The sequence below is a fragment of the Gallus gallus genome, chromosome 20 (assembly GCF_016699485.2).
Source record: "Gallus gallus isolate bGalGal1 chromosome 20, bGalGal1.mat.broiler.GRCg7b, whole genome shotgun sequence".
NCBI classification, from domain to species: domain Eukaryota; kingdom Metazoa; phylum Chordata; class Aves; order Galliformes; family Phasianidae; genus Gallus; species Gallus gallus.
The window spans coordinates 5,831,375-5,858,983 of NC_052551.1; the positions used below are offsets into that span (position 1 = coordinate 5,831,375).

General features: G+C 53.3%; 3 protein-coding genes across 23 annotated transcripts in view; 2 read left to right on the top strand and 1 right to left on the bottom strand.

Annotated features, from left to right (window-relative positions):
* Positions 1-149: 149 nt before the first annotated feature.
* The window catches only part of LOC107054877 (junctophilin-2), a 38,733-nt gene continuing 11,273 nt past the window's right edge, over positions 150-27,609 (top strand). For 2 of the 3 annotated variants that reach the window (XR_005841260.2, XM_025142406.3), the window contains exons 1-2: positions 14,098-14,596; positions 20,558-21,341. Coding sequence is in view for 2 of the 3 variants with exons in the window: in XM_025142406.3 (XP_024998174.2) it covers positions 14,218-14,596; positions 20,558-21,341 (1,163 nt within the window). In the remaining variant the exon portion in view is untranslated. Of the gene's footprint in view, positions 2,490-14,097; positions 14,597-20,557; positions 21,342-27,609 lie in introns of those variants that run through there. The other variant, XM_040650896.2, reaches the window with a different exon arrangement.
* Positions 1,479-5,229, bottom strand: LOC770857 (nucleolin-like). 4 transcript variants are annotated; one of them, XM_040650898.2, is made up of 5 exons: positions 3,923-4,687; positions 3,173-3,289; positions 2,838-2,948; positions 2,195-2,260; positions 1,479-1,899 (listed from the first exon to the last, which is right to left on the bottom strand). In XM_040650898.2, exons 1-5 carry the CDS (start codon positions 4,345-4,347, stop codon positions 1,737-1,739), a joined length of 882 nt encoding a protein of 293 aa, XP_040506832.1. In that variant the 5' UTR covers positions 4,348-4,687; the 3' UTR covers positions 1,479-1,736. The 4 variants fall into 4 exon arrangements, with proteins under 4 accessions (XP_040506832.1, XP_040506831.1, XP_040506833.1 ...); XM_040650897.2 differs by having other exon boundaries at positions 1,479-2,260; positions 3,923-5,229; XM_040650899.2 differs by having other exon boundaries at positions 1,479-2,260; positions 3,173-3,249; positions 3,979-4,687.
* Positions 4,320-11,408, top strand: OSER1 (oxidative stress responsive serine rich 1). 16 transcript variants are annotated; one of them, XM_046902839.1, is made up of 4 exons: positions 4,320-4,698; positions 7,865-7,979; positions 9,746-9,859; positions 10,592-11,408. In XM_046902839.1, the coding sequence occupies exons 2-4, from the start codon at positions 7,900-7,902 to the stop codon at positions 11,283-11,285; spliced, it is 888 nt and encodes a 295-aa protein (XP_046758795.1). In that variant the 5' UTR covers positions 4,320-4,698; positions 7,865-7,899; the 3' UTR covers positions 11,286-11,408. The 16 variants fall into 16 exon arrangements, with proteins under 16 accessions (XP_046758795.1, XP_046758794.1, XP_024997965.2 ...); XM_046902838.1 differs by having other exon boundaries at positions 4,320-4,439; XM_025142197.3 differs by having other exon boundaries at positions 4,320-4,413.

Here is a 27,609-nt window from a genome sequence, read left to right on the forward strand (position 1 = left end):
CCCAGCATCACATGGGCTCGGCGAGCAGCATCACTCCCGGGGCAGCTCCATCTCACTGTGCTGGGGCTGGGCAGCGGGCGCGGGGCTGGGAAGGGGGAGCGCGGCCCCACGGCTCCTGGCGGGGCTCCCTGGGGAGCGGGCATGCTCGTGGCATCGCTGCCATGGGAGGATGGTGCTCACACTGCCTGCCCAGCGATCCGGGGCAGCCCTGGCCTGAGTTATTTCGCAGCAGGCATTCAGGTTTTGTGCTGCTTTTGATGTGGTGAATAGGTAATGAAGAGCTGCATCAATGGATGCTGGCTTTAAAACGTGCAGAGGGCGTCTTGCTGCCTTAGAACGTTGCACAGGAAAAGCAGCAGTGGTTCTTCAGGGACACGCAGCGATCTGGGGAGAGGGCAGGTTGGTTCCTGCCTGGTGGGTGCTGTGCACTGAGGCTGGAGCCCCATCCTGCACCGAAGCAGAGTTGGCCCTGGGTTATTTTCACAAGGTCTGGGTGTGGGGACATGCGTACGCACCTGGGGAGCTGCGCTGCCTGCAGCTTTGCCATCTGAGCGCTGCAGTGTTCCAGCAGAGGTTTGCACAGCTCTGCACAGCAGCCAGCGCATCTCCGGCTGCGCCAGCATGGAAAAATGTGCTGCGTTCAATGGCCTGGGGGATGCCCGTGGGGAAAGGGTGATACTCCAGCACTGCAAAACCATGCTGGTGGCACTCACTGCTGCAAAACGGATTGGTGAGTGGGACAGAGAGGGCCCCAGCGCCAGGCAGTGGTTTTTGGGCTCCTTTCACTGGAAAGGAGCACCTCTTCTTTAGGAAAGAGGAGTAATAACATTGAAGCAGCAGCAGTGTCCTCCCGTGAATCCGTGTCTATAAAGCTCCATCTAGTGTCCATATGGGACTGGTGATGGGACTGGTGCCATTTGACATCTTTACAGGCGACAGGGACAGTGGGATCGTGTGCACCCTCATCAAATTTGCAGACGGTGCCGAGCTGAGTGGGGCAGCTGACACAAGAAGGGGATGGAGCTGTTGGAGCGGGTCCAGAGGAGGGCCAGGAAGACGATCAGAGGGCTGCAGCACCTCGCCTCCAAGGACAGAGTGAGAGCACTGGGGCTGTTCAGCCTGGGGAAGAGAAGGCTCTGAGGAGAGCTTCTAGCAGCATTCCAGTTTGGAAAGGGGGTCTAGAGGAAAGCTGTGGGGAACTTGTTAGAAGGGCGGGTAGCGACTGGATGCAGGGGAATGGCTTTGAAGTGGGAGAGTGTAGGTTTAGACCAGACACTGGGAAGAGATTCCTTACTGTGAAGCACTGGGACAGGTTGCCCAGTGAGGTTGTGAATGCCCCCTCCCTGGAGGCCTTCAAGGCCAGGCTGGATGGGGCTGTGAGCAGCCTGGTCTCGAGGGAGGTGTCCCTACCTGCAGCAGGGGGTTGGAACGAGGTGATCTTAGAGGCCCCTTCCGAAACAAACCATTCTGTCAGTCTGTGAGACTATATACAGTTTTTATTTGAGTTACAAAAATAAACTGTATTACTATGTGACTGAATATGGCTTTCAGTTAAGTATACATCATTTCAGCCACAGGAGTCTATGCAACTATGTACAGTTTTTCTCTTAATTACAAAACTAAACTGTACCATGTAATAAAACATTTGATTAAACACAGAACATTACAAATATGGCACAAACGAGCCATTTAAATTTCTGATAGTGCTTAGAATTGTGACTGTTTTTGATGTTTGGTTATGAGTACATCATTTCTGCCATGGCAGACATTTTCTTTGGTATATGCAGATGGTGTTCCAGGTACCCTGCCAGGTCTTCCACAGTCACATCACTGACATACATGTGAGCCTCCACAGTACGGGATGCGGGAGGGCTGCACAGGGCTGTTTCACAGATGGATCTGTTAAGCGTGGATAAGGAAAGGAAAAGTGAGGTTTGGCTGTTGTGTGAGTCAGAGTGAGACGATGAGGGCAGAGCGAGGCAGTTCTCCCGTGACTTCCCCACAGGCCCCGCAGCGGTGGTTCAGCAGAGGTTCAGCTGTGGCTCTTCTGCCATGGCTGGCCTCAAAGTGAGGACTGTGTCTGTCCTCTGTGCCGTGTTCTGCTGTAGCACAAACACTGGAACGGACGTGAGTCTTTGGCGTGTGTGACCGGGTTTTGTGTTTTGTGCTGCAGTGCGTAAACGTGGGAGGATACAGGACAGCAGACCTGGAACGTCCGTGTTGTGAGAGACTGGCCGGTCCTCCTGCAGTCCTCTCACACCTGCAGGGTCAGAACAGGTGAACAGGTAGGTAAATACGGGACCTGTGCCGTTGCTCACGCAGCTCTGTGGCGTGGCTCATGGCACCTAACGTGGGTGTTGCTCTTTTCTTTTTGCTTCCAAGACTGAGAGGGCTGTTGGTGTGCAGTCCCTGACAGGAGCAGCGGAAGAGCCTTAAGGAAGCGGGGCTCTCCCAGAAGAGAGAGGCACGCAAACACTGCTGCTGTAAAGGTACTTCCCCGCAGTTCTTCCATGTTTAAGGGACTGGGCTTTACTGGAAGTGCTTTGTCTTGGCCACTGCCACTCCAAACCGAGCTGCAGTGCAGAAGCTGGCTATCAGAGCTCCTGGCAGCATCGCACTGAATATCCAGGTAGTTCACAGCAGCAGTGACATAACCCGAGAAGGTGGGAAGAGGAGGGTGCGGAGGTGTAGGGCTTAAAGGGAGAAGATGTGCGGTAGAGGGGCGAGGAAAATGCGCCGTGAGCCACTTCTGGGAGAAGTCTCGCTGGAAACAGCGAGCAAGTTTGACACGGCTCAGAGCAGAGCAGAGGTGTGGTGCAGCTGATGGTGTGTTTTACCCATGCCGTGCTTCCCGGCGGCAGACGGACGGTTGCTGGGCTCCATCTGCAGCTCTTCTCCCCGGCGCTGCAAGAACCGTCCCGTCGCCCGCAGGCTGAGCCGCGATGCATCTGGTAAAGGAGAGAGGGCCGCGTTACAGCGGTGCCTCAGCGCACGGCGTCAGCATCCCGATTCGGCCCCGCAGCTTCAGGTGATGGGCTGCCACAATTGCGTGTGCAGCCCTGAGCTCCTCTGCACTCAGCGGTGAGAAACGGGACCCGACAGAGATCTGTCAGAGCGCTCCGTCTCTGCTGAGCGCGGTACCGACAGCCGCGCACCGCTCCGCGCCACTCACCGCGCCGTGTCCACCCGCAGCTCCTGGAGGGCCGTCCGCAGGCTGCGCTCCTCCTCGTCCTCGTCGTCGTCGTCGTCCTGCTGCTGCTGCTGCTGCTCCTCCTCGTCCTCGTGCCGCCTGTTTGCAAGCCAAGGACACGTGAAAGGAACGTCAGCGGGACTGAGGCGGAGCTGCACCCAGCCTGTGGTGGGCAACCCAATAAAAGCCAACTGTTTCATAAGCGAGATTCCTCGCTCCTCTCTCAGCGGGTATTTTTTCGCCAAAGAGGTGTTGCTGAGCAGCAGGATCCGTTCCTGAGGCAGCACGAAGGAGCGGTGCCAAAGCTCGCCACTGCGCCCGGGAGTGCCCCGTAGCAGCACGGCAGGCTGCATGAGCTCGGGAGCCCCTGAGGCGGAGAACAGCAACGCTCGGGGCCTGCAGGCACGGCAGGGCAGCGCGGGAAGGAGCCGCTCGGTGCCCCGCGGGGTGACCGCCCCGCAGCAGTGCGCGGAGCCGCCGCTTTGGGCAGATCGCCCCGCGGCTTCGTGCTGCCGCTGCGGAGGTTGGCCGGGAGACGGCACGAAAGGAGCGCCGAAGCGCTGCGCTGCGCTGCGCTGCCGCGTCTGCCCGGCACCGGCACCGGCACTGAAGGGACGGCCCTTCGGAAGCGCTGCTCAGAGCAGGGCGCCTTTCCGCCCAACGCCGTTAAAGGCTCCCAAGAAGGGGACGCGAGCGCGTACCGACAGCCGCGCACCGCTCCGCGCCACTCACCGCGCCGCGTCCAGCCGCAGCTTCTTGAGGGCCGTCCACAGGCTCCGCTCGTCGTCGTCGTCGTCGTCCCGGTCCTCGTCGTGCCGCCGCTCGTCCTCCGCTGCCGGCTCCACGGGCGGACGGTCAGCGCGGTGCCAGGCGCTCCCGGCTGCAACGCACCGAGCGGGGCCGGCCGTTAGCGGCGATCGCACGGCCCGCACACGGGAGGCGCGGGGCCCGGGGCTCGCCGTCCCCGCCCGGCCGTCCCCGCACGGCCCCGAGCTGCCCGAGGCGCGGGGAGGAGCCGCCCGCAGCCAATGGCCGCCGCGCAGCCTCGCTCCGGCCCGGGGGGCGCCGAGCACAGCGGGAAGCGGTGCGAGCGCCGCTCGGGAGGAGCGCGCATGCGTGGGGCCGGGCCGGGGCCGCTTCCGGCTGAGGGCCTGCATCCGGGCGGCGCCGGGCTGCGGTGAGGCGGAGAGCGGCGTGCGGTGAGCGCGGTGAGGCGGAGAGCCGTGAGCGTCCGTTGGGCTCCGTCCGCGTCGGCGTTGCCGTTGGCGTTGCCGGGCACTGCGGGTTCGGGCCGGGGCGCGCGGGGGTCCGCGAGGGGTCGGGCGGGACGGCGCTGTGCCTCGAGGCGCGGCCTGGTGCTGGGGCCGCTGCGGGGCGGCCGGGCCGGGCCGCTCTGCTCTGTTCTGTTCTTTGCCGTGCCGTGCCGTGCTGAGCTGTGCCGGACGGGGCCGTGAGGCCGCGGCTGCCGTTGTGGCCCCGCCATGGCGCTGCGCTGCGGCATTCCCTGTGTGTGTGTGAGCTGCGCGTCGTTTGGCGGTGTCGCTGTGTGTGTGGGGAAAGGCGGTCCGTAACGCAGAGGTTGCGGAGTGCTTTGGCGGCTGCGACGCGGTTTGCGATCTGTTCGCGCTGCCGTTGCGGTCGTGAAGCGAAGGAGAGGGTCCGGGTGGGGATCGGGAAAGGGTTGTTGGCTGCGGGGCGGTGGGCGTGGGCCAAAGTGCCCGGGGCAGCGGTGACAGCCCTGAGCTGCCGGAGCCGAAGAGGCGTCGGGACAAGGATGTCAGCGTCGGGTCTGACTGCGGGTGTTGGTGTGCGGAGCCTGGAGTTGCGCGGGATGGTCCTTATGTGTCCCTTCCATATTCTGTGCTCTATGGAATTCCGGGTTTGTTTGTTTCAAAGGCAGGGATTACAGATTAATTTTGTGATTGTGTTGGAATTTATTCTTAGGCCAAGGACAATATTTTTGTGGTGTAGGAACTGTATGTTTTACCTCAGTCAGTGCCCTTACTGAGCTGCGTGTCTTAATAACTCCGTGCTCTGATGAGCAGCACACAGTCAGGCTCTGTCTCAGCCTCTTTCCCCCGTGTTTATGTGCTGTGTGACTCACAGGACAGTGTGTGCCTCAGTGTTGTTGTGGTACGTCATCCTTCTGCATGTGTCATAATGGCTGCCTGCAGTAAGGCCTGTCCAGCTGGAATGTGAGCAGAGTGAGCAGCTGGAATGGCAACATGGGGAGCTGTCTGCAACTGGAGTGAGGCTGTGCTGGAGCAGTAGTTACCAGCTCATATCTGCTTAAGCAACTGAACCATCGAGGTGCTGATTGCTCCTCTTTCCTTACCTAAACTTCTTATTTTCTCTGCTTCAGAAAAAGTAGAGTATTTCCTGATTTTTCAGACAGAGTCCTGGTGTTCCAGTCGGTGCCCATCACCTCCGGTCCTGGTACTGGGTGCTGCTGAACACAGCCTGGCTGTGTTTTGTGCACCCTCTGTTCAGGTGCTTAGAGACACTGATGAGACTCTCCCTGAGCCTCCTCCAGGCTGAGCAGCCCCAACTCCCCACCTTTTCTCACAGAAGTACTCCATTGACCATCTTGGTGGCCCTACATTGGACTCTTTCCAGTAGCTCCATGTCTGTTTTGTTCTGGGAAGCCCAGAATAGGGCTCAGTGTGAGCTGGTCAGTGCTGAGCAGAGGGGAAGAATCACCTCCCTCAATCTGCTGCCAACCTTTTGCCTAATGTAGCCCTGAATATTGGGAGCCTTCTTCACAGCAGGGGCATATTGTGGGCTCATTTTTCCTTTGGTATCCCCTAGGACTCCCAGGGCCTTTTCTGCCAAGCTGCTGTACAGCCGGGTGCCTGGAGGTACTCCCCGGGGGCAGGGCTTTGCAGCTCCCATGGCTGAGCTGCAGTGAGGTTGCTGTCAGCCCACTTTTTTCCAGCCTGTCAGGGTCTCTCTGGATGGCAGCACAACCCTTGGGTGTATCTACCCCTCCTGCCCCTGTCAGCAAACTGAGGGTGCAGTATACACCATCATTTGGATCCATAATGATGATGTTAAGCAGCAGCTGACCCACTGTTGACTCTTGGGGTAGATTACTTATTACTAGCCTCCAGCCTGACCCTGCACAGCTGTTCACCTCTAACTCCTTGGCTCATCCAGCCCAGGCCTCATCAATTTCTCTGTCAGGGTCTTAACAGGAGGTGGTGCTTAAAAGCCTTGCTGAAGTCAGAGTTAAAATATCTCCTGCTTTCCTCTTGTCTGCTGAGTCAGTCGTTTCTTCATAGAAGAAGTTGGTCAAGTATGATTTCTTCTTGCAGATTTAAAGCAAATAAAGCAAAAGGCCTGAAGTTATGATCTGGTCACAACCCACACGAACTTGTGCAGTGTGGCAACCACCAAACAGCCCTTGTTTCCAGAAGCACTCAGTCAGTCACTGGGATTTGTATCCTCTTATGAGGTAGCTTTGCAGAGATCAGGGTAGCAAAACACCTGTGTGTAAAGAATTTCACGTGTGGCAATGGAGGCTACACTGATGAAAAGGTTTGTTTGTTTCAAACATGAAATAAAGCAGTAGCATTGGCTACCAGGGTGGGTAGGAAAGTTTTTTTGGGTGACTTAAGCAGAGTTGGGGTTGGCAGTTCAGATCCTTTCACAATTTTGACCTGCTTCTGTTGTGAGCCTCTGATTTGTTTAACTCAAAATTGTGCATCTGCTTCTTGTAAGCTGAAAACAAAGGCAGGGAGAGCCAGAAAATGTGTTGAGTGGGTTGGTTGGGTTCGTTAGTGTGGGGCTTTGTTGGTTTGGTTTGTGTTTTTTAGTACTTAAGCTTAAAAAAAGGTCCTGTAAAGACCAAGTGCAGCATGCAGAGTAATCACTTGTCCTGCTTTCCTATTTCTTCTTCCAGCAGTTCTGGGTGTATAATCAAAAACAGCTGCAGTTTAACTCTCTTAAAGTGTTCTGGGATAGTATGAATGCAATTAAAATGAAGTATAGGTTGTCTAAGTCTAAACAACTTAAATAAAAAGCTAATGTGTTTTAAAAGCAGTCTGTTCTTTTTCCTTTAGTCCTCCATGGTGGCAGTAGCTGCAGCAGGTCATAGAGCACATCCAAAAGCTGTGGGTCTAACATGAGTCACTGCACTACTTCATCCACTTGTAATGGAGGAGGAGAATTTAACCAAATACCTACCAAATGCTTAGCTTAACAGTCTTGTCTTCAGGGAAGTCTGTTTATTTTTGTGGGTTTCTTAAGTATTGCTCTGTGTATATATAATATCAAGCCCCCCACTGCTGGAAATAGTGGCTGTAGAAAGCTGTCTGTTTCTAATGAGGTTGTTTCTTCTCACCATTTCTGGAGGTATCCTGGTAGCATCCCTAAGACAAATGGAAGAGTGTGTCTAAACTTTAATAGATGTGCAAGGTGCTGTTGACACCAGATTTTACTTTAAATTGCTGTTTCACCAATGCAAGTGTACAAGAAGAGACTGTTTGTTCCATTCCTGGGTATCGTAAAGCTTGTTCTGAATTGACTTTGAAAAACATTCTACTCGAATGACCTCAGCTGTGTGCACTCACTTTGCTATTTTGAGTTTATTTTCATGTATCCCGGTGCTGCTGGGCAACTAATGTTTTTAACACGGCATTCATTCTTATTTTCATGTTTCTTTTCTGTTTTTAGCAGTATATGGTAACTGACAGCTTCTGACCATCTTAATGATGAAAACAGAAGCTAAGGATGGAGAGGAGGAAAGCCTGCAGACAGCATTCAAAAAGCTGAGAGTTGATGCGGCTGGGTAAGTAACAGTGTGGGGAGCTACAGAGTTAACCTTACAAATGGACTAAGAGGGGAACACCCTTACTGTGAAATCTGAAAGAGTGAAGTAATCTCAAAAGGTCAGGCACTGAAAGCCTTCATTCTAGTTAGGTTTATTGGAATAAATTCACTAACTGTAGGCTGTGTTTCTCAAGGAATTGTGATTTTGTTAAATCATCGTTAGCTCCCAGCAGGCTTGAAGCAAATCTAATGATAAGCAGCAGTTGACAGCTTGCTTGAGATGAATTTTGGCAGGATTCTGGCTGTCACAGGCTGTGTCTGTGACTCTGGAAGTCAACGTATGATCACTGCTGTACAGGCTGTCTGCAGATGAACTCCTTTTCCCAAAAGAGGAATATTCCTTCCATGTCCGAAGGAGAGCATTAGATGCAGTGCATGATTCGGACAGAAACTGTTTTCATTGATGTCACTTTCAGACTTTCTGTTTATAGCTAAAAATGCTAAATGGAAAAGAATGCTTGTTTTGTGTTGCTTCATGGGAGATGTAATGTGTGGTACTTAACCCTCACTGTCCCAGGCAGAAGAAGACAAGCAGCATGTGTCTTCTGTTAGCAAAAATCTTTTCTTTATCAAGAATAAACAGATGGTTTCTATATTATTCTTTTGCTGCTGATGAATGTGTATTATTACATATATAGTACCGAATTTCAGTAAGCTGCAGGCTGTAATGCAGTTACGCTGCTGACTGAGGTGCAGCTGTAAGGCAGAATGTAAATATCAAGTTGGGAGTTGGAGTTCCCTTAGAACCTAGGTGGCAAGTAGAAAGGCTCTTAATATTTCATTTAAGTAAATAAGCTCGTTAGAAATCTGTCACCACCCAAGAGCCTTTCATTACTTTAGTATCTCTAGTCCAGAAGCCAGGTCAGACATACTTTAATACTGGTGGTTTTTACTCTTGACCTTCAATTTACTATCATGCTCATAGTTATAAAATGGAAAACAGCAGGTGCTTGAAGAATAGATTAGTCTTTTAAATGCCAGTTAATGCTGTCCTTCAGTGGCATGTAAAGACTTATTTCCATTTGTTGGGAAGTCAGTCCTGCTTAAAAAACAATTTAATGTAGGATTAATCCATCCTTATCAATTCCAGATCAATATGCGAAGTCACAGCTTGAAAAGATGGTTTGTGGTATTGTCGCAGATCGTCGGAAATCTCAGTGTGGGGTGGATTTGTAGCACCAGAGAAAGGAGTGAATGTTATGTGTTGTCTGACTTAAATAAAAGTTGAAAGTTTGTCACAGTTCTGTTGCTCAAGTGGGTGAACTTGCAGTAGTATGTAGTTTCAGCTTACATTGTCCTAGACAAAGGCATAAGTGTTCTTCAGATAAACAAAGTCTATTTATGTCCAAAGAACATTTATTTTTAGGAAAGAATGGTTTATTTGTCTCTGGAAAAAGAGGCACATCTCTTCAGCGGTGTTTTTTTTCCCCCTCTCCTGGGAAACAGGTTTTGTGTGCTGTTCTGTGTGCTTCCACGCTGAGGTGTGGGGTTGGGATGTGCAGTCTCATTGCTGTAAGGCATCAACTTTGGTGAAAGTTTGTTGTACAGTTTTCTGGCATAGAACTGCATAAACATTGCCTGAAGATCTGTGTTGTCTTTGTAGGCAGCTCTTTTGAGGCATGGCAGAAATGATTTGGGTAATCTTCTCTGGGGAAGAAGGGTCACAAGCGTTTCCATACTCATAATGCTGGCTAATCTTTGCTATTAATTGTTCGTTTTTCACAGCTCTACTGCTTCTCTTTCTATTGGTGAAGGGACAAGCCCAAGAGCACTAGTTAGAGCAGCAGCAGATGAAACCAAACCTAAGAATGCTTGTACTTCTAAGGAAACCTGGCATGGGTAAGAGAAGTCTGGGATTGTCAGGCTGCTTCAAATGTGATTACGTTGAAAATGAATTTTAAATAGCCAGTTCTTCCAGTAACTGGGCCTCTAAGTAAGAGGTTTACATTTATTTCATTAAAGAGATTGATTAAAATACTCTGCAGTACTTTCTTTTTTTCTTGTCATATGACTACTGCTCTTACTTACAATTACATGAACTAAAAGGAAATGCTGTTCAGCTAAACATTATAGATGTTTTTTAATGTAACTGTGGACTACTGTTTTTCAATCAGACAGTCATGAATGCGTCTCTTTCATGAGCTGTCCAACACTGTAGAAGATGTCAGTGTGCTATAAATGCTAAATTGAAAAAAAAAATGTTGTGTAAGCAGAACTTCACGCATCTCTGACTGAAACAAAGCTGTTCTCTTGCCTTGATTTGTTGATTTGTGCTATCTTCTTGTGCTCTATCCTTCTCTCGGAGGTTATCTTACATGCTTTACTCATTTATTTTTTTTTTAACCCTAAAAACACAACTTCAGGATTCATTTCTCAGGTGTTCCTTTTATACATTTTACAGGTGCTTGATTAGAACAATGTCAAATGCCAAAATAGCAGAATACCCTGAGCAAATACTCTGAGCTTAAAGCTCTTGCATGTAACACTAGATATTTTTCTGGATGTTATCCTTAGACCAATGGTGAGTCACTTAGTGAAACTTGACTCACTTTTTGTACCTTTCCCTTTCAGATCTATGAAGAAACCTTCAAGAGGAGCTGTGAGAACTCAGCGTCGCAGGCGTTCCAAGTCCCCAATTCTTCATCCTCCAAAATTTATCCACTGCAGCACAAAATCACAATCCACGTGCAACCAACTAGTGCACAAGGGCCAGATTGATGCCCCAGCTGATGGCAATGCATTTGGAATACTAGTCCCAAAGGAAGCTCGTGCACATGAACGATGCAGTGTTGCCTCAGACATTGGCCAGAAAAGAGATGGAGTTGGTTCTCCTGGAGCCTCTGTTGCACAGCCCACATCAGTGAACACACAAGAGAATTCTCCTACTGCCATTTCTTTAGTATCCGAAGCAAGCCTAAAGACTGAAGAGCTCTCTGACTTCCGATCTGTGTCCAAGCTGAACAAGAATAACCCATGTGCCTGCGTAGATAAAGCCTGTCAGTGTAAACGATGGCAAGATATGGAGGTGTATAAATTCTCTGGCTTGCAGAACACTTTCACGTTGGCATCTGATAGAAGAACAGTTGCTGAGGATCACTCCCAGTCTTTGCCATCGAGAACTCCATCAAGTTCCCCACGCTCTTGCTCTGAGCAAGCCAGAGCCTTTGTGGATGATGTGACTATTGAAGATCTTTCAGGATACATGGAATATTACTTGTATATTCCAAAGAAAATGTCTCACATGGCAGAAATGATGTACACCTGAAAACAAGGACTGCTAAAAACAGAAGGGTGGGTGGTTTATACATGTCCTTAGTCACAGTCATGTGAGATGGAACCTGATCATTGCTCACTGTGCTTGCAATAAAATCCTTTCTTCGCATCTTAACTGATGTTCATTATTTCAGCTGGACAAATGCTGGCTTCAGCATGATAGTTTAAACTTGGGATAGATAATGAAGTAAATAATAGTGAACATGTTTAGAGAGTATCTGTCTGTCTGTGCTTGAGACCTAACATGGGAAATTCTACTTTGTTTTCAAAATCCTTCTGTTTGTTGGAAGAGAAGTCTGTAGGTGCCTTGGTGCTTAGAGCTCCTGGAGAACTTGGTGAATTCAGCTTCTTTGAAATTGCTTTGACCCCAGATTGTAATATCTAGGTGAGTATTTCTGGATGTTTCTGCCTCTGGTTTTATTTCATAAAGGATCGTGACCATCTCCTGTCTTCTCCTTGATATAATTTGTACTCATGGCAAGGCCAGGAGGCAGAATCTGCTTTTCATGGGAGAAGGCATTCTTATTTCTTTGTGCCTAAAGAGAGGCTTTACTTCTGATTGCCTAAACAGGCATTCTCCTCCACCTCTCTGATGTTGAGTTAGTCCTTAGGTTAACAAAGGAAGACTGTTTCAAGCATTTATCCTGATCTATGGAGCGTATTCTAGTGGAAAATGTAAAGCAAGTGTAGCTCTTTATTGAATGTCCAGCAGGCCTTGGAGGTTTATCTGCAGCAGAAGCACCTGCTTTCTTCAGGGGTGTTGCTTCACTTTGTTTTTACTCTGTTGAACTTAGAAGTTTGTTCAGTGTGTTTTAAGGAAGGCCAAAACAGTGCCTGTTGGCTTCAGTGGTCTTAACTTACACAGTGTTTCTTCAGCTTTGTACAATGCCAGATGTAACTACCTAAGCATAAAGACCCATTGAGCAAACAGCTGTCAGCTGCACAGCTGGGGAAGACTTGAGCACTGTATTTTCTTCCCCCTCCAACCTTTACTCAACCACTGTCACTTCAGATGCCCTGTCCACGTCCGAAGTGCTGCTGCAGCCTTGCATTCTTCCTGAAACATACTTCAGAAATAACAGCTTGCTATACTTAATGAGTCAGTATGGCCTCTGATACGTCAGCGTGTATGGCAGAGGGGTGTCCTGTTAGATACTATTTGGTGAAGGAGAGGTGAGCTGCATCAAGTTTGCATTTGTTTGCTGTACGTGAACTTCTCCTGCCCACAGGATCTGGAGAGGAAACAGACAAACATTTCTTGCGTGCACTTTCGGGTTGGTTGGTTGTTGTCATCAGAAGTTCTGACATCCATCCCTTGTGTACTGTTTGCGTTTCCCTTCAGTTCCCCCCTGCTCAGGTAGCTGTATTTCTGCCGCTGGCATTTTAAATTCAAGGCAAAGGGTGAGAGCCATTTCCAGTCCGGTATTGCTTTGTCCCATTTCTTAGACAATCACTGCAGACTCGCAGGGTTTAGGATTACGATATCAGGTGCTCTTGAAGCGGTGCTGACTGTGCAGGGAGCGAGCACTGCTGTGCCGCTAGAGGTCCCCACATTCCTCCGGGCTGGGTGCAGTTGGATCCTCATCAGCCTTCGCAGGACGACGCTGCTTTTTCTGCCAAGATGAAGGAATCAGGCAAGATCTGGGTGGTGCCTGATCACACACAAGGTTTGAGCGCTCTCTGAAGTTCGATTGTATGGCTAATTTAGCGCTCAGTGTAGGCTCTAAATGCCAGCGTGTGTGTAAGTTGTTTGTGCAGTGGTCTATCAGTTCACAAGTGTGCTTTGCAATTAGGAAGAGTTGCTAAGTAAATAATTACGTGCTCCTGAACTTGGCATCTTCTTAGGGCGGTTACAACATACTTGGGCTGGCAAATCCCGGAATGCTGCAAAACAGAGGGCCATGGGCAGCTGCGACTGCTGCCTTAACGCTTCCAGTGCTGTTGCTACGAGTTGTTTTGGTCTACCCGGGAGCCACGAAGCAAAAAACATGGACAGATATTTTGCAGCTTACACGCTGTTTGTACACATGTAAGTGCAAGAAAAGCCATATGTATGTTTGTTTGTTTTTTATTGCACCTTCAGAGAAGCACAGTTCAGGAGGTTGTCTGAGGTGTGAAGCTGTGTGATGTGAGTATGCAGCCTGCTGGGGGCTGGGACATCTTTGTCCAGAGGCAGACACGGTGCTTGGGAGCCCATCCCAAAGAGGTGAGCAGAACCTGTGGCAGCACACTGCCATCCTATCCTCCTGCAGCCGCTTGGGGCTTCGTGGGCCGTAAGGGGAATGCCATCCGCTCGTGGTCTTGCTCGGACGATGTCTTTTGGGTGGGACAGGTGTGACTGGGAGAGAGCTTGGATGAGCCCGGTGCCCTGGGCTTTCATTCCTTGTCCTCCCTCTGCCATCTCCATGGGATGACGTGAGGAGCCAGGCGCCCCTTCCCAGCCGCTATTTTCGGCAGGCATTTACTTTCCCAGCCTCTGCTGGCCGCCTGCCCGGAGGTGGGGAGGCCGGAGCGGGGGGGGGGGGGGGCTGACTCTCCCTCCTCCTTCATAAAAGGGCCCCGAAGCGGGGGCCGGGCCACGAGGTTATTTTTGGGAGCAGCTCCTGGGATCCGATGGCCTTGTTAGGGCAGCGCTGACCTCTCTGCGGGCGGGGAAGAGAGCGGTGGGGCGGGGGCTGCTTTCGGGACCCCCCCCCCCCGCCCTATCCCTCCCCTCCCCTCCCTCTGGCCGGGCTCGGCTCCCCCGGGGCCCTCACCACCCCCCGCCCTCCCCTCTCCTCTCCCCTCCTTCCAGTTTCTCCTTCCTCCCATTGCGGTCCCCTCGGGCGGGTGAGGAGCACCCAGAGCCTTCTGCCATGGGGCGGCCGTGCCCCCACCCGCTGCTGCTGCCCGGCTGAGGGGAGCAGCCCGGGAGCGGGGGGACCATGAGTGGGGGCAGGTTTGATTTTGATGATGGAGGTGCCTACTGCGGTGGATGGGAAGGGGGCAAAGCCCACGGGCACGGCATCTGCACCGGCCCCAAGGGGCAGGGCGAGTACTCAGGCTCCTGGAACTACGGCTTCGAGGTGGTGGGCATCTACACGTGGCCCAGCGGCAACACCTACGAGGGCTACTGGTCCCAGGGCAAGAGGCACGGCCTGGGGATCGAGACCAAAGGACGGTGGGTGTACAGGGGCGAGTGGACCCATGGCTTTAAGGGACGGTACGGCGCGCGGCAAAGCATGAACAGCGGAGCCAAGTATGAGGGTACCTGGAACAACGGCCTGCAGGATGGCTACGGCACCGAGACGTACGCGGATGGAGGTGAGGGGGCTGTGTGGGGCAGGCGGGCGGCCCTGGCTGTGGGGTGAGCTCCTGCTGTCCCCACGGGTGAGGGCCGGGCATCCCAGCAGCAGACCTTGCGTTGCGTGGCCTTTGGCTCCTCTTCCCCATGACTGATGGTTCCTGTTCATGGCTGAACCCCGGCACCAACCCCATAGGTCGCCGGCCCGTCCCCTCCTCATTGGGCGGCGAGCTGGGAATGTTTGTGCATTGGATAGAAGCCACCTCCAGCATCGTAGTGCACCTTGCCTATGCATTAAGTGCTGCTTGCACGCCTCCAGCTGGGTGCCTGGACATCTGCTCTGCTGAGACATTGTGGTTGAGTTATCAAAGCCATTTAAAATACGTAGCCATGTGTCTTTCCCTAAATTAAACCCTTCTGGTTCCTTTGAAACTCTCATTCCCCCACGGTGCGGATGCCTGCTGTGCTCTGTATGGGCTCAGCCTGACTGTGATTTTGCTTTAGTAGCAATTTTGGGGTTAGAAACATCACAAGAATCTCTGTGCAAGTAATTCTGTAGCTCTTCAGTACTATAGTGTTCCACGCTGCCATATTTAGGATAGCTAAATAGAGAGGGTGATTTGGAAGAAATACGCTGCAAAATATGTATCAGAATTACATCTATATTTATCCAGGACATGCGATGGAGCTACTTTGTAAAGAAAAGTAACAGTAATGGTGCAGATCTTCGGAATGAAGAGCGTTGCATTTATGGCCCTTAGGAAAGGGGACCAATGGAGGGCATAGCCCTGGTGGTGCAGCTTACTGCGGGTTCCCATTAGCACAGGTCACTGCGCTGTGGTGCAGTGATCAGACAGCTGTAAGCAGCATGGAAGACCTTGGCTCAGCACCTACATGAAGATCTCAAAGTATCACAGGTTCCTCACTGCTCACTAAAACATGTCCTTCCCCGGGGCTGCAGGGCTGCTGCATTTCGAGCTCGTGTCATGGAGGGCAACGTAAGGAAGTGCCAGAGGAGTCTGAACGGAATTCAAGCTTTCTGTAGTAGTTTGAATTAGATCAAGCTTGTGAAAGCTTGGGGCAGAAGAAAGGTGAACACGAGGCTGCAGGCAAAGCCAACCTGTTGGTGCGAGCCAGCACCATGTCTGCTGCACGGAGGGGGATGGATGTGACCGGGAGTTGGAGTCACTTCCAACCCAGGGTATTCTATGACTCCATGACCTGCAGGAGCTGCTCCTGTGTGGTCTCCTCACCTATGCACATAGCAGCCATCTGCACGGCCCAGCTGAGGCCATGCTGCGGATGGCACCTGCTCATATCTGAGCTGAGATTGCCGTAGCCAACATCTGGGCACCTCTGGGAGCTGCCAGCCCTGCAGCTGAGCTTTGTGAGCCCTGGGTGCAGCCGCGGAAGGATGGAGCCCTGGGAACCTGCAGTGCTTGGCAGTGCCATGCGAGCTTCACAGCCATGTGCAGGCTGCAGGGAGGTGCAGCTGATGCTGGTGTTTTATATTGCACATAACGTAAACCTCAAAGATATATATTTATACAATCACAAACTTTATGCTTTAAAATGCACTTACAGGCTTGCCTGTGATTTGCATCTTGTGGCTGCCTGAGGCTGGTGGCTGCATTAAGCCCAAGCCTGGAGCAAAGCTTATTGAAATCCTGTACTGATTTTTGATGTCTGGTAAGAAATGAGCTCCCAGTATAACTGAGCTCAGAGCTGGCCGGGCTGCTTTCTTCTTCTCTACCAAACACCTGTGGGATGCTGATGACTTAAAGGGCTCTCCTTCTGTAATTCTGATTGAAGTCAGCCATGAGGATCAGAGGCCCTAGAGTGCATGCTCAGACAGAGGATCTCTATGGGATGTTTCCTTGAGTGTCCCAGCTCAAAGCATGTGTGTGCCTGCTCTGTTAGCAGGAAAGAGCTTGGAGCCCTTTGCAGGGCAGGGTAGGACAGATAAGCATGCAGTGAGTTGGGCTGTGCAAGGCAGAGGGTGAAAATGAACCCATTTTGATGGGTTGATGGCTGGACTTAGTGGTCCAACTAAGACTTAGTGGTCTTTCCAACCTTAATGATTCCTTGGTTCTGAGGCTTTGTAACGCAAGCTGTGAGCAAACCTTGGCTGTTTGACTTCTGCCTCGAAGTTTTGTTCCCCTGTAAGGAAGCCCTCATTTTTGGGTATGCGCTTTGGCTCTGACTGCTCAGCTCTGTCAAAACGCGCTTCAGGAAGAAGTGTCGCTGCTAATGCAGTCTTACTGCTCACATAGGGGAGTCCTGCTCAGAGCTCTGCTTTGCTGTACAAATAGCTGTTTCAGTGTGTGCCCATATGCATATGGCCCACGTGCCCCATGGCACCACCTCTCCACCGCAGGTCTGCGGACACACAGTGCTGCATTCCCTCCGTGTGGCCGGGCTGATAAAGCAGCTCATCAAAGGTCGTGGGGCATCAGAAGGGGAGCGGGGACTCAAACCCCAGTTTCCAGGTCCAGCACCCTGATTCCTGTTGACCGCCTCTGTTGCAAAATAATTCAGCTTTCAGTGTTCATCTGAATACTTTGCTACAGAGCTGAATGTGACCCATGAGTTAATGCTGTGCCTTTCTATCCCTCTCCGTTTCTCTCTCTGCTTTTCCTTTCCAACAGAAACCATGGGGCAGCACTGTCAGAGTCCTTCCCCTGCTGATGCTGGCACCCAAAGGAAGCTCTCAGTTTTTGCTGCTCTGTCTTGCACGTGGCCTGGCGATGCTCCTGGCCTTTTGCACTGCCTTCTAACACGTCTGTCATCACCGTATCTGGGTGACAGCAGATGATCGGAAGGCAGCGATACCATTGGAGCTGTCTGCATTATTTACCTTGCTGTGTGTGTTACTTACGCTCACTGCTGGTTATCCCAGTGCCTCGGGCAGGCTGGGCAGGCGAGATGCTGTGCTGATGGCAGCAGAGGCTGAAGTTTCAGCTGGACCATCCCGTCCTGCTGCCATGTGCTCCATGCATCCACAGGGAATGGGTGGGGGAGTGAAGTCCCCATCAGTGTCACAGCTCGGTCCTTCCCACCCTATGAATGCAGGCAGGGCTGCACTCTGCTTCACTCAGTCGAAGGTGGTGCCCATTATACCTGGGCATCCCAGAGGAAGCAATGTTTTATCATTCCAGCAAGAGAAAATGCAGGCAACGAGGCATCGTTGGGGTGCTGTCCCTGTTCTGCTTTCTTTCACACATGCACATGTATTGCATCCCCACCCCGTGGGCATCCCCCAGCAGCCCACTGCCTGCCCCCCTCTCCAGAGCCAGTGCACACTGATGGATCGGGCAGGTCTCTGCAGCAGAGTTACAGCCCTGTTCCATTTGTACCTGAAACAGTTTCTATTCCCATTCGCTGCTCTTTTTTTTTTATATTACTGTTTTGCAGAACCTCAGCCCCTTGTGAGCAGCGTGGTGGTGCCTGCATGTCCCCCTGTGCCATGGCATGCTGTGGCCACACCACTTTGATAGCCATTACGTGATGTCAAAGCAGTCTGCCCTCGGGATGCTTTATGCTATAAAGAAATCCTGGTGGTGATTTTTTCCTGTGCTTCAGTAGCCCCACGTCTGTGCTGCTGGTGGGAAAAGAGGGTGTTTCTTCCCACAGAGGGAAACTGAGTCAGGAAAACATGAAATGTATTGGCCAAGGCTGCTTGTGGCTTGATGGCAGCAGTGGAGCGGGAACCCAGGAATATGAGCTCTCCGGTGCAGTGCTTTTCCACTGTGCTGCCAACTTCGTGTTGCTGTAACTCCATTGACCGTGAGTCTGTGCCCAGATGTCATCGGTATGGGTATGGGGAGGGGTGGTGGTGCCCGGTACCTCCCCATGCCCATCCCAACCGTGTCCCCATTGGCCGTGGTACCCACTCAAGGAGGCTGTGCCCTGTCCCAGCACATCCAGCTGCTCCCGGGCCTCCTGGCTGTGCTCCAGGCTGATGGTTGTGCCCAGGCACGAAGCCTCAGTCAGGCACCATAAATCACAGCGCAACATGGACATGCCAGTGAGCCCTCTGCACCAGCTCCCACCCAGCCAGGAGGTGCTGCTTGGAAGAAAGGATGGAGCTGGGACTTGTTGGAGGGCTGAGCCCCTCTAAGCCCATGAGACTTTTCCAGAATTCCTCATCCAGGTGGTTAATTCAGCGGCGATATCAGATGCAGCCTGCTATGTGCAAGGTTGGCCTGTCCTCCAAGGAGGTCTCCAGTGTCAGCCCTATCGAGTGTCAGCCCCGCTCCCTGCCGTGCAGGCGGGGATGGAGTGCTGGGTTCAGGGGCTTCTCATGGGGACAAGAGCAGGGCAGCACGTGGCAGCTCCGTGTTAGGAAGATTCATTACCGTTTTACAGAGCAAACTGTGGGGTTGGAAGGGACTGTAGAGTCCAACTATTTCCAATCCCCTGCCATGGGCTGGTTGCCACCCACCAGATCAGGTTGCCCATGGCTCCATCCAACGTGCTCTTGAGCACCTCCAGGGATGGGGCACCCACGGCTTCTCTTGGCAAAGGCACCTTGCTCTGGAAGGCTGCTCCCATGGCTGGTGCAGATGCTCTGCAGTGCGTGAGCCCTCACTTTGGTGTGTGGGGAGATGCAGTGCTGCAGCAGCCAGAAATCCTGCATGCCCCAGGCAGGGAGCGCGGGTGGCAGCCGGGGGCAGCAGCTGCTGCCTGCCTGGGCACTGCTTGCCTTTCCTGGCCCCCAATGCTGTAAGTTAACACCCCACAGGCGGGTCCAGAGAGGATTTCAACGAAACCTGAAGCTTGGGAGTAGAGATTATGCTGCAGAAGTGGCCTGGGAGAGCGTAAAATATGCACTCCCACCATCACCAAAGAAGGAGCTGCATTTGCTCCCTGGGGACCAGGGTCATCCCTGGTCTCAGTAACAGCGTCTGAATGTGGGAATGAATGCCTGCAAGCCAGGCCACCCCTCCTTCTGAGCTGGCAGAAAGGGCTCTCTCCCCAAATGCTGGTGCTTCCTGGCAGCTCTCTGTTGCTGCTTAATGAAAAGCAGACGTTTCTGGACGCAAATAGTGAACGTGTCCCCTGCCCATGCATGGAGCCAGGCCTGGGAGGGCAAAGAGCAGGGGGGGCCTTTTCCAAGGGTGTTTGTGCCCTCCCCAGAGCCCTCCACCCACAGTGTTTCAGGGCCAGATGGCCCTTTCCAGATGCCGGCTGATGGATGAGAGCAGAGCTGAATGCTGCTTTTGTTTTGGGTGGTTTTGCTGGTTTCTGAGGCAACTGTATCTACGGAGCGAGGAGAGCAGTGGGGCTGGGAGGGCTCGGGGCTGGGGAGCCTTCCCACTGTCCCATCCTGAATGGTGCCACAGGGATGGCTGTGTTGGTGCTGGTTCTCCTGCTCTTCCCAAGAGCTGTTCTGCTAATTTAAGTCTCTTGGCATCCTGGTGAGAAAATCAGAGCTGCTGTCTCCAATTTACCGTTCTGGAGCCTGCAAAGGTGCAGAGAGGGAAAGGACCAGGCTGGCAGAGGAACGGTGTACTTTTCCCATTCCCCCGAGTCGTCCAGGTCCTGCTAGGTCTCAGCAGAGTCCCAGACCTGAGGTGCAGCCCCAGCTGTGGCAATCACAATCTCCTCCGTGTTCCTCACTGTATGGCACACCGCATGCGCTCTCCTGAGCTGGGTCCAGAGAAGGGAGCAGAGCTGGAGGAGCCCTTCACAGAGATGCTCCTCTACTCCCTGCTTTGCTGTTTGTGTGAGTCTGGTCACAGGACCACAGGCAAGCTGTGCTGGGGCAAAGCAGATGCTGAGGGAGGTCTGTCCCCTGCCAGCACCACCTTGTGTCCTCTATCCCTGCTCCCTCGTGGCTGCTTTTGCGGGTCGGTGAATGCTACTGGGTGTTGGACTCAGGGAGGGCAGAACGAGTTGCCCCCGTCCCACGGCAGGCACCAAACCGCGGTGCCTTTCCTCGTGCGGCTGCTTCACCACCTCCCTCTTCTCTCCCTCAGGAACCTACCAGGGCCAGTTCACCAACGGCATGCGGCACGGCTACGGCGTGCGGCAGAGCGTGCCCTACGGCATGGCTTCGGTGGTGCGCTCCCCGCTGCGCACCTCCCTGTCCTCCCTGCGCAGCGAGCACAGCAATGGCACGCTGCCGCAGCAGGACTCCCCGGCCGCCCACCCCGAGAGCCTGCCCGCATCGCCCACCATCACCCGCGGCGGCTTCGCCCTCAGCCTCTACGCCGACGCCGAGGCCGGCAAGGTGAAGAAGGGGGGTCTGTTCCGCAGGGGCTCCTTGCTGGGGAAGCTGAAGAAGTCCGAGTCCAAGTCGTCGCTGGCCAGCCAGAAGAGCCGCGTCAGCTTCCTCAAGAGCGAGAGCGGGATCAGCTCGGCCGCCAGCGATGCCACCTCCACAGCCAGCCTGGGCGAGGGGGCGGAGGGAGAGGAGTACCCCCCCTTTGAGTCCGACATCGACGCCACCACCACCGAGACCTACATGGGCGAGTGGAAGAACGACAAGCGCTCGGGCTACGGAGTCAGCGAGCGCTCCAGCGGGCTGAAGTACGAGGGTGAGTGGCTGGACAACCTGCGGCACGGCTACGGCTGCACCACGCTGCCCGACGGCAAGAAGGAGGAGGGCAAATACCGCCACAACGTCCTCGTCAAGGGCATGAAGAAGCGCGTCATACCTCTGAAGAGCGCCAAGATCCGGCAGAAGGTGGATCGGAGCGTGGAGGGGGCCCAGAGGGCAGCAGCCATCGCCAGGCAGAAGTCGGAGATCGCGGCATCCAGGTGGGTGCGTGGGGTCCCGGGGGTGGCGTCTCGTGGTCTCTGTCCCACGTGTCCCTCAATGGGGTCAAACGTGGCTCCCTGCAATTTCTATTTAATTCGTTTTACTGCCCTTATGGCAGCCCAGGGGTGGGTGTTCAGGACCTGCCGCGAAATGGGGAAGAGCTTCCAGCTTTCTGCTGTCTCCATCTCCTTTTTCAGCCTGACTCATACTTTTACAGCCTCTGAAGAGTCCTTGTGGCAAACACCCACACAGTGAAACCAGGCTCCAACAAAACCCTTTCCTTCTTCTCACCCTGCCCAGTCCTGTCCCCCCACTCCCGTCGGCTGGGGGAGATGATGACCGCTGGGAACTGGTGGGCACAAGGAGCTGGTGAGATGAGGGTACATGGTGAGATGGTGGGATGATCCGGTGAGATGGGATCACCCGGTGCCTCACCAAGCTGCCAGAGTTCCGTGGTGATGTTAATGGGAATGCTGATTGTGGTAATTCCAAGAGGCTCATAGGTAGCAAGCGTCCCAAAGGAAAACTGTTTGCAGCAAAGCGTGGCTCTGCCCTGGAGCCCATGGTATGGCAGGGTGGGCAGTTTCCAGGCTGCCTCCATGCTGGCAGTGCATTTCAGCCTGTTGGTCTCTGAACTTGGGCTGTGGAGCCAGGGCAGGTCGGATGGGCAGGAGCAGCATGTGTGGTGTGTGCAACAGCTCATGGCCACCTCGCGTCCCTTCTGTTTCCATTGCACCAGCAGAGATGCTTTGGGACCAGACGGGTGGGCAGTGCTCAGGATTAGCTGTGTTAGCACCGAGCTGCAGAGGAAAGCACTGATGGCTCCTTGTGTCCATGCCAGGGTGAGATGGATCAGCTCTGGGGGTGGCAGGGGAAAGTCCTGCTCGTGTGCCCCATCCCTGCGTGTGTCTGAGTGGTAGCACTGTGTTTCTGCGGCTGGGGTTGTCATTGCCCAGTGACAGCGACCCCACGGGGCTCATGGGACACTGATGGTGACCCCCTTCTTCTCTGTCACCATGGTTTCGGGGCCACACTGTGGCACCTGCGTTGTACTTGGGCTGCTGGGAGGCGACTGTAGCTGTAGTGCTGTTCTGCTTTGTGCCTTTTTAGTTATCAAAGTTGCTTAATTACCATGTAGTCATAGGAAATAATTACCCTGGGGAGGGCTCTTTATTTTCAAACCCTGTCTGTGTTCCTGGCTCCGAAGTTTTGTAGGGAATATGACTGTTTTTCTCTAAGCCCCGTTGCCTGAACAACCAGCAGAGAGAAACCATCCAGACTGCAGGAGAAGTCATGCAGGGACAGCAGTGTCACAGACCCCGTCCTGCTGGGGAGGCACCACCAACACTGGCCCCACCGTGCCCAGCAGCAGCGCGCGGCAGCAACGCTCGCACCCAGAAATGAGGAGGCTGGAGCTGCAAAAGCCGCTCCCTGAGAAGTCAGTCCGTTTATATAAGCCTCTTTTTATTATACACTATTTACACGTTGGATCAAAAGCGGCTCTACAGCGCTTTCCATCAGGGGCTGGAATGCAGCCGCTGCCCTCGCAGGGGACCGCATCCCTCCCGGCACGGCTGGGAGATGATTTCCTATTAAGGAAACCTCAGAGCTGGAGGAAATCAGAGGTTGCACTGCACTGCACTGCACTGCTGCGGGACGCCCTCCCTTCGCAGGGCTCATGGAAGCACAGCGCTGTTCAGGGCAGCTTTCACTCACAGTCCCAGTGGTCCTCAACCCACCTCAGAGCCAACGCTCATCTCCTCCCGGCTGCGGGCTGCAGCTCACCCTTTCCATCCGCCTTCACTCCTGGTGCGTGCTGCTCTGGCTCTGCTGCTGCCTTGTAAACACCCGCCTCACGCTGCACTGCTTCTCCCTCCTGTTCCACTCAGCCCTGGGATCAAGTGTAAATATAAACAGTTCTGCCTAGAAAGGGTCCTAGGAAGAAATCCCAGCTCTGTCACCAACTTTCTTTTGGCTTTGAACTTTGCCTCAGTTTCTACACCCACGGCAGAGAATAATTGCATGCGGGCTGTGAAAATAAATTATTACGGCTTATAAAGGGCTGTGCTATTGTTAATGTCTCCCCAGCCCATAACTACGAGGTGGAGTTCCCTGGATTGAATGTTTATATTACTCCTTGCAGGGCACCATGTGCCTTACATGAGAAACGTCTCTGAGGCCACATGAGTTGCTGTTTGGGGAGGACATGATGTCTCCATGCAATTACTGCTAGGAATTAATTGCCGGGACTGAGCAGCTGGGCTGTACCATACCTGGCTGCCTCCATGTGCCCCCATCACTGTGTGCAGTATTTGGGTTCTATTTGCTTCTGGCACTTGAGGGAGCCCCTCACGGAGCTGAGCTAACATGCAATCTATCTGCTGGGGAGCGCAGAGCAGAATTCACTCCTTTACACCATAAAAGGCTCTTTAAGATGTAGAAATTCAGAGGAAAACAAGCACAAGTGCTGAGGCTGCCTCTGTTGGTTGTGCTGTAGGAATCTCAGGCACGTGGCCGCACTGGGATGCGCAGGCAGGCAGCACTTGTGCTGAGCAGAGCCAGGCACCGAGCTGTGCTGGTGTGTGAGTGCAGCGGGAGGGCTGCAGACAGCTCTGGTCCCAGTGCCTGCTGGGCTCTGGCTCTCTGGGTGGCTCCTGTCCACTCCAGTGCTGTCCTACCTTGCCTGGGTCCCTCCTGAACCCTCTGGTTGGAAATCCATCTGCTTTCCACCTGTGCGAGGGGCTGAGGATGGATCTGGCATTGATTTGATGTCTGGAATGGAATGGGATAGGATGGAATAGAATGCAAGAGGAGGAGCAGGGCTGGCTGCATTTTGAAGTTTGATTTCTGAAGCTGAGCACTCAGTAGCTGCACAGCTCACAGCAGCACGAATTTCCTTCTCGCTGGGGCTTTTGGGGGACAAAGTCAGTGTCTCCGTCCCAGCGTAGCACTGCCTGCTGTGATCTCCTCTGCACGCCATTGTACTTCCCACTGACTCGGACCTAATTCAACAAAGGGACTTTGCCACGCGTCCTGCACGGCGTTGGCCTGGCCAGGCTCCAGCTGGTTGGATGGGTACGTGTCCTGCTAACAGCACTAACGTGTCTGCCGGACCGTAGGACCAATGGGAAACTGAGCTGTGAGGGACAAAGGATGCTGGTGTGCTTCACCTGTTGTCTATAAATGCTGGCCCTGCAGTCTGAGCAGCTGGATGCTCTGTGACTGCAGGATATCACTGGGAATTATCACATTCTGAACATTTTTTGAATGTACAGCTGCCCTGCAATCCTGCCCCTTGGATATGTAAGCTCTCAGCTCACATCCGTGGCCCCGTATCTCTTCCCGAAGCCGCCCTGCCAGCCGTCCCGCTGCTCCCAGCCTTCCCAAGCCGAAGCACTCGGGCTCATGGAAGGTGCAAATGACGTCCGGGAATCGCTGCAGTCAGCACAGCGTCCTGACTAAATAAGGGAGCACATAGCGGGGGTTTATCAGTGCTGCCGGGCGCGACAGCTGGGAGCCATGGCCAGCAGCAGCCCCGGCTCGGCTGCATGTTGCACCGTGAGGTGCTCTGCTGGGCACTCCTCGTCTGGGAGAGCAGCAGAGCATTCTGAATTGCTGCACCTTCACCCTTCCCTCATCCCTCCCCCAGCAGCCTCCTCTCCATCCAGGCTGGCTGCAGCCATGAGCACGGACAGACACATCTTTGGCCAGGCCTGGTGTTGGGCTGAAACACGCTTTGACTTCAGCGCAGGGTGTGCATGGCTTTGTCTTGCTCTCCTCCACCTCACATGGATTTTCTGAGGCTCGCTCATGCTCCGGTAGGGTAACAGGGAGATTTAGATTTTAGATTAGATTACTGAAACCTGAAAAGAAAATTTGAATTAGAAGTCGTTCAAACTTCCAATTGAAGAAGGCAGCAGTGCCACAGAGAGAATGCCCACCTCCTGACCCGACCCAGGGCTGGCACTCAGGTAAAACCCACTTGGGCTGCAATGCTGCCTATATGGCAGAGCTCTTGGGTCAGCCTGGGCTCTCTTGAAACAGCAGCCCTTCTGTTTCATTGGGCCAACCCACTGTAATGTGGCCGGATCCATGCTCTGCCCTGCCCAGGCAGGATGGCCCTAAACACCAATGGGGTCAGTCAGCAGCAGCAAATCTCCCTTTCTTCCCCCCCAGACATCCCGGTGGTGCTCTTGCTGCAGGACCAGGGTCTGTAGGTTGTCGTCTTGCAGACAGCTGCAGGTCTGTCTGCTGTGAGATTAATGTCACTTTAACTGTTCTGAGGGGAAGTATCCCTTGGTGAAAGATGCAAGTAGCTTTGAGCTATTTAGAGCTGAGGATAACATTTCGGTATTCTAAAAATTTACCAAGTAATCATAAAGGCTAATGCTTGCTGAGCTCGTTAGGTCGCAGTGAGCTTTGCCAGGTGCTCCTGAAGCAAAGCACAGTAAAGGATGCTTCTGTCCAGACAGAACGGACTGTTTGTGCTCCTTATGCAGGATGAGGTTCCAAAAGTTCACAAAGCAAAGTTCACAGTGCCACTGCTTCAGTGTAAGTGCTGGTACAGCCAGCAAAAACCCCAGAGCATCTCATGAGCTGGTTGGCAGGAAGGAGGCTGCAAGGCAGGGTTGTTCTGCAAGGCAGGGTGGTTCCTCTCTGGGGATTTCCTTTACAGCGATGTGAATGTTTCCCATAGGAGGCAGTTTGTGTTGCTTTATGCACAGATCACACCCTGCAGGCACAGAGACCGTGATATAAACCAGCACAGCTTCAGGTCTGGGAATGTCAGAGTCTAAACTGAGTTGGTCTGTGCACACAAATGATAGAATAAGAAGAGCAGTAGGACAGCAAAATGTATGCCTGGCTGCTGGGGCGGGATGGCCCTGGGTGGGGCACACAGGTGGATGACATTGGGACAGGGAATGTGGCACAAGAGATGAACAAAAAGGGGGTTCTGGTCCCATGGGCTGGATACAGGTAAGTGGGGATAGTGGGTAACAGAGGTGTGTTGGCATCTGTGTTTGTGCAGGCAGAGATAGGGGCACAGAGGAGATGGACTGGGAGTAAGCAGGAAGGATGGCCTCAACGCCAAAAGTGGTGTGGAAAACGGAGAAGCCAGAAAGTGTCCATCCTGCTGTGCTTTGTTTGTCCTCTTCCCTTGCAAAGTGAACACAGAAGCATGAAAGGGACCATGCTGCCGTCAGCAAAAGCACTTCTGCGGCTTTCCCTCTATCTCTTGAGTGCTGCAAGCATCCCTGCCAAGACAAACTGTTATCTGAGGGTTCTTCAGAAGGACAAAATGCCACCAGCATGACCATGGAAGCGTGCTGAACTTGCCTGTGTTCCCTGTGCTCCGCACGGCCGTGCTGACAGCATGGCATTTAGCCCAATTTGCACACTTGTCCCCAGGGGACCTGAATCAAGCAGAGGGCGGTTTGCTGTACTGATGGGACAAGGAGTCCCTGGAGAGGGAAGGACAGTGCCAGATGGGTTTGTGTTTCTCTCAGTACGTGGATGTGCAGTAGCTGAGGCGGAGGGCTCGGCTCTCCCCCTGCTCCTGGCCACAAGGTCATCGCCGCACCTGCAGGTGCCCCAGCCCTCCTGGTATTTGCAGCATTCTCTGCTCATTCCAGCTTCATTTACAGGCTAAGCCAATGTGGATGTGCAAAACCACATAAACTGTCTGAAGAGATGGTCCTGCCGCGTGGCTCTGGGCCTCACCTGTTAGCACAGCGCTCAGCTGCCGCTCGTGTGTCCGCAGGGGATTTCAGCAGCAGTCAGGAATGAAGCGGGCAGCGCTGCTGGGACAGGGCCAGGGAGGATGGGAGAGGAGCTCTGTCTGCACACTAATACAAAAACGATTAGAGCATTAGAGCCATGCCAGGGGAGAAGTGAAGCATTTAACTCCCTGCTCCCAGCGTCCCGCAGCAGTCACTGCGATCCCTGAGATTGCTCTGGGTAGGGAGCGCTTGTCCCCACTCCGTGCATCCGTTCTTGGGCTGGGGAGCACCAGGACTGGTTTCTGAAGGCTTCTCTTTGGATTCTTGGCCCCCATTTGGGTACATGTAATGCTCACAGCTCGTTTGCCGGCATTGCTTTGAAGATGGGCTTATGAATGCTGCTGCTGGTTGTGCCCTGGGCTCCCCCTGGGTGCCTGCTATTTGTCTGCTGCTCTGCCACTGTGGCCACGTATTATTCTCCATTGAGTTCCCCTCCCTGGCACTGCCAGAATAAATAATACATTCAGAAATACTCTGTGAGAGCTTG

Bases quoted from the DNA above. Each gene is read 5' to 3' on its own strand.
- LOC770857 (XM_040650897.2), bottom strand. From the start codon at position 4,347: ATGCAGGCCCTCAGCCGGAAGCGGCCCCGGCCCGGCCCCACGCATGCG. The intron at 3,290-3,922 runs GTGAGTGGCGCG...GCTTGCAAACAG, and splicing joins CTGCGGCTGGACGCGGCGCG to GCGGCACGAGGACGAGGAGG. The intron at 2,949-3,172 runs GTGAGTGGCGCG...CTCCTTTACCAG, and splicing joins CTGCGGGTGGACACGGCGCG to ATGCATCGCGGCTCAGCCTG.
- OSER1 (XM_046902839.1), top strand. From the start codon at position 7,900: ATGATGAAAACAGAAGCTAAGGATGGAGAGGAGGAAAGCCTGCAGACA. The intron at 7,980-9,745 runs GTAAGTAACAGT...CGTTTTTCACAG, and splicing joins CTGAGAGTTGATGCGGCTGG to CTCTACTGCTTCTCTTTCTA. The intron at 9,860-10,591 runs GTAAGAGAAGTC...TTTCCCTTTCAG, and splicing joins TCTAAGGAAACCTGGCATGG to ATCTATGAAGAAACCTTCAA.